This window comes from Dufourea novaeangliae, unplaced genomic scaffold (genome assembly GCF_001272555.1).
Source record: "Dufourea novaeangliae isolate 0120121106 unplaced genomic scaffold, ASM127255v1 scaffold18, whole genome shotgun sequence".
NCBI lineage: Eukaryota > Metazoa > Arthropoda > Insecta > Hymenoptera > Halictidae > Dufourea > Dufourea novaeangliae.
The window spans coordinates 1,043,060-1,050,745 of NW_015373888.1; the positions used below are offsets into that span (position 1 = coordinate 1,043,060).

General features: G+C 34.9%; 1 protein-coding gene across 1 annotated transcript; it reads right to left on the reverse strand.

Annotated features, from left to right (window-relative positions):
• Positions 1-1,629: 1,629 nt before the first annotated feature.
• On the reverse strand, positions 1,630-4,778 carry LOC107185331 (BRCA2-interacting transcriptional repressor EMSY). The gene is made up of 11 exons (XM_015572997.1): positions 4,589-4,778; positions 4,179-4,353; positions 3,894-4,072; positions 3,618-3,727; positions 3,405-3,533; positions 3,170-3,335; positions 2,724-3,089; positions 2,500-2,639; positions 2,267-2,398; positions 2,006-2,179; positions 1,630-1,911 (listed from the first exon to the last, which is right to left on the reverse strand). Exons 1-11 carry the CDS (start codon positions 4,650-4,652, stop codon positions 1,669-1,671), a joined length of 1,878 nt encoding a protein of 625 aa, XP_015428483.1. The 5' UTR covers positions 4,653-4,778; the 3' UTR covers positions 1,630-1,668.
• Positions 4,779-7,686: the final 2,908 nt, after the last annotated feature.

Sequence of the window (7,686 nt, forward strand, 5' to 3'; positions counted from 1 at the left end):
CCACCTCCTGGCATGATGAGGGGTGGACCACCTCCTCGACCGTATTAACATTTTTTAAAATGTATGACTGTGCTTAATGATAATAAAGGTCTCTTTTGTAATTCAAATACCTTTTCTTTGCTTACAGGCATGCATAGATAAATTTTGTAAGATGAAATTCAAGGTAAATTCACAGTAATATAATAATAGTGATGCAAGTATCAGAGTTTGTCTCTGTAATACAATATCTGCGACAACTGGTAATAACATAGTTACATATATATGTAATGCATATAAATGACAAACTTTAATGCTATTATTATATTTTTAATTTATAATTTAACTAATTCAGTAATTATTTACAAACAGTAAAAACAAGGACAACTATCATTACATTTACATATTTGTTCTGTATTTCAGCTATTCCATTGAAAATTTTATTGACAACAGATATGAACAGTGGTTACACTTACTCTAATCTCTTAGTGAGTTCTTTAGTGTCTTTCCCTTCGGCTAGGTCCAACGTTTGTCGAGTAAATTTAGTTAATGTAACCGAAGCTTATAAAGTATTATTAACAATGGAATCGCTGAGTTGTACAGCTGTATACAGAAACTATTAATTTATTACTATGTTCTTGAGCAGTTTGCATAGGCAGTTATTATCATTTAGAAGACTGTCATGATTTTTTTTTCTTAAGTCTATGCATTATCAATAAAAAGAAACAAATAGTGGTTTTCCTTGTTTAAAATATACATGTATGTACATGTTAGTAAGTACTTTCAGGTTTCTGTTAATGTACTGTAGATTAACTCAAAAGCTTAAACTGAAAAGAGAAATGCAGCTACCACAAATTTGCAAGAAACAATTGTAGTTCATATAGATACAAATGTTATTATTCTATTTGGTTTTCATAAGGTCCTATTTACATCGTACATATATTTACAGCACTTGAACAATGTAAAGCATGAGCAAGTATCAGAAACATAGAAACAAATTTTTTTTCTTAGCACTGTAAATATATTACAAATTTGGCACATGCCAGATGTAAAATATTCAGTCGTGTAGAATTACAATTTCTAAACAGGTTAATTGCACGATTCCTACGTTAATACAATTTCCACTTTGTAAACTATTGATTTAGCAAAAGAGAAACTTATACATTCGTTTGAAAGGATCAAAAGCTAGTAAAAATTAAATACTTAGGCATATATGTATTACGTATATTATGGAATATATCCAGTCTTTTACTGTTAAATTCAGTATTTATATGAATTTAATGAGATATTTCGTAAAGGTCTTTATTATAAATTATTATAATCATCAATTATTTTTATATGAATTTAATGAGATATTTCGTAAAGGTCTTTATTATAAATTATTATAATCATCAATTTCTATATATGATCCTCCACTGAGTATTAAAAGTTCTCAAAATAAATAACTATTGTTACTCGCGCAAAACATTATGCACTGGATAAAAGTATAGAAAAATTTGTAAATAAAAAATATTTACGTGACGAAGTACTGAAACTGTAATTGCTCAAAACAATTTAAATGGGCAGTAAATCATATGTTTATGAATTTACAAAGAATAATTTATGAAAAACTTTCAAGGTAACTATAAAAGTTATTTGTTCGTATTACATGCACTTCTTAACATAACAATTTCACAACATAGTTAGATTATTTCAAACTGACCTGTGTTTCTCATCTTTAACAGAAGTAATTACAGCATCGGTTTTTACAATGATCTCTTTATCCTGTACATGTGAGTCACTGTTATTTAGTTCCTTCGAAAGCCGAACATGCGTATTTTGTATCACAGTCTTAGATTCTGAGGTAAGAACGTTAGGTGATTCAAAAAGATGAGACAGAGATTTATTTTTCTCCAAGACTTCTTGACGAAGATTGAACATAATTGTGTTACCAGGCTGAAAAATAAAGTACATAAATACATTCTTAATTATTTCCATGATTTCTATATGTACACGCGCAGCAAACAGTTATTTAGTATTGTAAACAAACTTTTATGTTAGATGTTACAGATTCCGTTTGAGACGAATTTGTTGCTGACAACATAGTTACTGCTTGATCTCCATTGTTCAACGTGATATGGCGTGGTAGCACATTAATAGAAGCATTGTGTTGACTCGTAACACATAAATTTTTCCCACCCACTATTACTTTCCCTAATACCTCCTAAAATAGTGAAATTTACTTTAATGATACAACTGAAACTCAATAACATGGAAATGTTATTACATAGATTGAATGATATAGATATACCTTGCCTACATGAGAAAGTGTTACACCTTTGGTTTGACCCTTTTGTATAACAATCAAATTCGGTTTAGATGCTAATTTCGTATTCGGATGATGAGATATATTTACAGTTTTAGTAGAATTTAGCGTAACACCCTGAAACATCAGAAACGAGTTATTCTTAGTCATTGTGTTGTATTCCCGTATTTTTATGCCTGTTCTCTTTATTAAAACTTTTTCAAAACTTAGAATCGTACCATTTTGGCAGCGGTTTGATTATTGAGCGTCGTAGGTAATTTTGTACAAGTTAATGTTGTTATCTGCTTAGACTGAGGTGGTCCTGGTCCATTTGATACAGTTGTATTAGGACACACAGCCATTACATGATGCGAATGATCTAAGAAGAAACAAATAATTCAAAATGAAATTTACATTGGGCAGACTATATAATACTTCGTGATTCAATAATACTGTTAATTACTTGTAATAATAGTTGTAGATATCGGAGGTTTTGCATTAGAATGTACAACTGGTACAACATGTTTTGTGCAGCTGGTAGTGGAGTTCGAATTCTCAGAGTCTGTCTTTTGTGAACTACTTAAACTATTTTGCGTCGATGTGTCTTGAGTTTCAAGCTGCAAGTTATTTACTGAAGTACAGGGTACGTTACTGGACACCAGAACCGCTGACCCAATCTTTTTACTAAATGTGCTTTGAGTTGTAATTATTTTTTCTTTAGCTTTAACAATACTCGTTGTCTCCACTGGGATCACAGCGTTTGCAGCATTACTAGATGACACCGCTACGTGGTTGCTGACATTTTCTTGTACTACTGATTCTGTAGAATCTAGATTCAAGATTGAAAAGATTTAACATCATTTAATTGAATATATATTATGAACGTGTTAGAGTAAAATGTATATCAACCTGTAGAGCTTTCGCCACAATTAATATTAAGGGGTATTATTGTAAAATTTTGGTGTTGCAACGAATTCGTTGGCACCCGTGATAACTGGATAGTGTTTTCTAGTGAACCTTTTTGGCTGTTACCATGATTTAAAGTTCCTATTGAATTTGTTGACACTACCAGAACCTGTACGAAATTATCCTGTTAATTCTCTTGCTAAGAGAAAATATAATTATAAGAATATATTTTCGTTACTTTATTAGGATGTGTCGTTGGAAGGGGAGAAGTAGGTTTACGTTTTTTCAAAGTAGCGCACGTGTCATTGGTTTCTGAAATACTGCACTGATTAATATTGAAGTTTTTATTTTCATTTAGTTCAGCAACCTGTAATGTATTTAATGTTATGGATGAATTAATTAAAAGAGTTAACAAGTTTGAAATATACAATGAATACTGTAACTAAGTTACCTCATTCATAACATTTTCTTCATTAGACTTGTTTTCAACAGATGAAAGTTCACTATCACTAAGTATGTTTTCTTCTACTTTCACCTTAACAGGAGATTCACATCGAATATCTATCAAGACATGAACATACAAGTATAAAATGTTAGTTTATGTAAAATAACGCACACATAAAACACTGAATCAAATTTTCTTAACTTACAGTTCTATGACCATATGCTACTTTACACAGACTAAAACCACACATTTACCAAAATAGATAATAGTTTTCCTTAAAACCTTTTGCATCCTCCGGTTTTTCATGAACAGGATGATTCCTTTTGTTTGCAGCTGCAGTTGCAAGAGATAAGCTATTTGCTAGCGTTGTGAAAGCAGACCTGGCCTTTAATCTTGGCAAAAGGGGAATAGCACGACGACCTTCAACAGTCCAATCTGTGCCAGTATTTGGACCACTTAATCTATATTACAAATACATGTATTAACATTCACAAACAAAATCTGAAGAATTCAATTATGTGTCTTTCGTGTTAAAAACTATAGTGTATATTGTAATTCAATACTTACTGTTCAGCTATTGTTGCTAATTTCTCATCATTTACTGCTCTTCTTACCTCAGCGCGATGTCTTTCATTAGAAATATGTAAAACTTTAGCAAGTTCTTGTAACAATTTTTGTTTCTCAGTAGTAAAAGGACCTTGAGCACGCAGTACAGACACCATACTTCCATAAGCATCTAACTCTGTATTAAACAGAAAACACAGTCCTTCTGTGATTACCAGCATATGTAAATATTACAAATTACTTTATAATAACTAAGAAATTTACACGCAAACACACACACTGTTGATTTGTAATAATCTTCAACGTAATCGAATAAATGACCGCTTCCATCATTCAACCATATTACAATTATTTTGAAATTTCAAGAACTTAAACAATACTGAAGAAAACAATTGTTTGAAAGTTAACCTTACCCAAATATCGTAAACATTTTCTGCATTCATCGCGGGTCATCGTTTCGTGTCTCGTAGGCCACATGGTTGCATACTTCGACCGTTATAATAATCGTAACGATAGTTTACCACTGTCTGTACGCTTTTTCCACATTTTCGACGTTTCGTTGACAGTATGTTAAGTTTATGATGAAGTTGTCGTCTAATTACGCTTATCGTGTGTGCATCGTTTTTCATTGCAACGTTGGTATCATTACCAAAAAGCTGACAATCTTATCCATTCGTTGGCTCACCTGACTGAATTAAGATATGTATTCATTTAAAAAAAATAAAACCCAATTAATGCAAATATGTGTGTTGTATAATATCATACTTAAAATTGTTGTTCACTAGCTTGCTTTGCAGTAACGAGCAAAAACGTCAACTCGTAATTATGTTTTCAATTTACATCGATTTATATTCAGAATAGATAGTAGGAATTTTCATTCCATATGTAACTGAAGATATCTACCAGCACTTAGAAAACATTTGTAATTTTGACTACTGCTTAAAGCTGACAATTTTATACCTTTAGATTTTTATTTAGTGTTCGGAATTTGTTAACATTTGTTACATATATATATATAATATTTCAGATTGTTGCTTGACAAGGAGTCATTCGAACTCTACCTGTCATTTATTTGTCCATATAAACGTTTAAGGAGATTAAAAATAGTACCATACAGTCTTTATTTCCTTCATAAAAAAACTTTCCCCTATTATTTAATTGGTAATATTAATCAGATATTTCATAAACTTTGGCGACATTAGCAAATCGATGAGAAGCATTATCATAGATGGCGTTCACGAAAGCATCAAAGATTTTAAAACCTGAAGAAGAGGACAGTAAAAATATCATAAGATATTGATAAATGTTTTCCACCTCAAACGAATTGAAATTGATGATAACAAACAATGTATCTTTATGAACTCATTGTCTTTGCATTTATGTACAATTTTGGTCGTAAATTTTAGTACGTAGAAGCTGCGTAATTTAAGCATTATATTTGGCCGAATCATTGGTAAATAATGAAAATATGGTAATTCCAATGACTGATTGGGTAAGTACAAAAATCGGGACGCGCTATAAACAGAAAAAACGTATATGCTTACAACTCTATATAACACCGAATGTCTTTAATACTATACGTAAATATTAAATATATATATAAATGTTTAATTATTCGTGTGGTTTTTGGAAAACTGACCTCTCCTTTCTCAAAAGTGTATGATCATCAGCGGCTAATATTTTACTTGTACAATTCTATTGAAATCGAAATGGCACATCTTGGGAGCCTCCCCGTGTGAGCTCAAGCTGGCTTGAATATAGTTTCCGAATTCACCGTTCTTATAACTGCTTACAACGTAGAGGCCAGTAGAGGCCGTTGAAATCGCTGACCATCCAGGTCCTCGATACCCCAGAGATTTCGAAAACACGAAGTTTCATACATAATGCTCCGTATATTCTATGTTTCGTATGTGCTTGGAAATTCGAGCCGCAAAAAGATCGAGTGCATGTTCCTTGGTCTACTTGCAAGGTGTTATTAAAGCTAACCTCGAATTATCCATCGAGGAGATCTCAAATTCGATCGAACGAACGGTAGGTGGCAGCAAAATGTCGTAATCGTCAACGCAAACAGTTGCTAAGCAACAAAAGTGACGCGACGTGGCGGGCAAGTAACGATGGTACGGACGGCGAAGGCGACGGCGGCGGTGACGGCGGTAGCGACGCCGGTTCCCCCGAACTTGAATTAATATATATACGGTAGTCCAAGAATATCCTCTGTGTGCCTCGGGATCGCCAGAAAGCAGCTGGCGTTAGCACGGTGATCGTCGTCGTCTCTCTCCTCGTAGTTGTTAGGTTCGGCCATAAGCGGTGTCGGGATTTATCTCTGTTGTGCCGAGGCATAAACGGGCCGCCGCACCGCGCGCCGTTCACTCGTTCGCTGATTCGCTTGCCCGACCGCACGCTCGCCTCGTTCTCTTCGTTTGGCATTTCACGTCTCGCCTTAATTCTTTGTTTTTTGTTTGCTTTTTATTCTTCATCTCCTTTCCCCCTTTTACAGGCTGGCCGTATGCACAACGGGGCGGCCAGCACATGTGTACTCGTTGATAGCGCGTCTATATAGTGCAGATTGTAGAAAAGCACCGAACGAACGCCACCCGGTAAACCGGTTTCACCGCGCAACACCGAAGCGGTGACCTCCTCGTGCCCGAGAATGCTTTAAACTGTGACAAGTATTCGTTTGCTCGAACGTTTATAGGAACTGTATTTTCGCGGGTGTATACTAACGGGATTAAAACCATCATCATCGTCATCATCATCATCATCATCCCCCCACGGACACCCTGTGGGGATTTCACGGGAATCGAAGCACGATAGGAAGTGCGATGGACGAGGAAGAAATCGACGGCGTGAAATCACCTATCAAGAGGCTTGGCTCCACACGGAAGCTGCTCGTCTTTAACAGTAAGTCGCAACCACATGCACTTGTGCATCTCTTTATTCTATCTTACTCGCTACTTTGCTCTGTCTTCTTTCTGTCATGGTTCTTTCTTGTTCTTCTTCCGTTTACTCGAGGAGAAAGTCAACCTTCTTTTTGTTTTTTTTTTTATTTTCTCAACGGTCGCGTGTGTGCGGATACACCGACTGTATGCAAGGCGTATTTGCAGCAGAGCAAAGAATAAGTTGTCATTTCGTTGTCGCGCTTGAGTGTATATGCATGTTAATTATACAGTTGTTTTTGTTCGCGAAGTCAGTTCCTAGTCGAAATGCTATACAACATCCGCGAGGTAATTCATGTGTCTATATACTTCCATTGTTCAAACAGATGTATATGTACGTTGCACTTGCCTTTTCTACGCTTGACGCGTAAAGCAGAGTGAATTTCGATGTTTTTTCTTCTTTTGCCCGAGCGATACGTATTTTTGAACGCCGTTGCGTGTTCGACGACGCATTAGTACAAGCCCCTCGGTGGACTGTGTGGTCAGCAGATGTTAGAAATCGTGTTGTAACGCACTCCAGCAACCGTTTGTGCTAGGTTTCGAGACGAATAATACGAACGGTCAAAAGCTTTTGT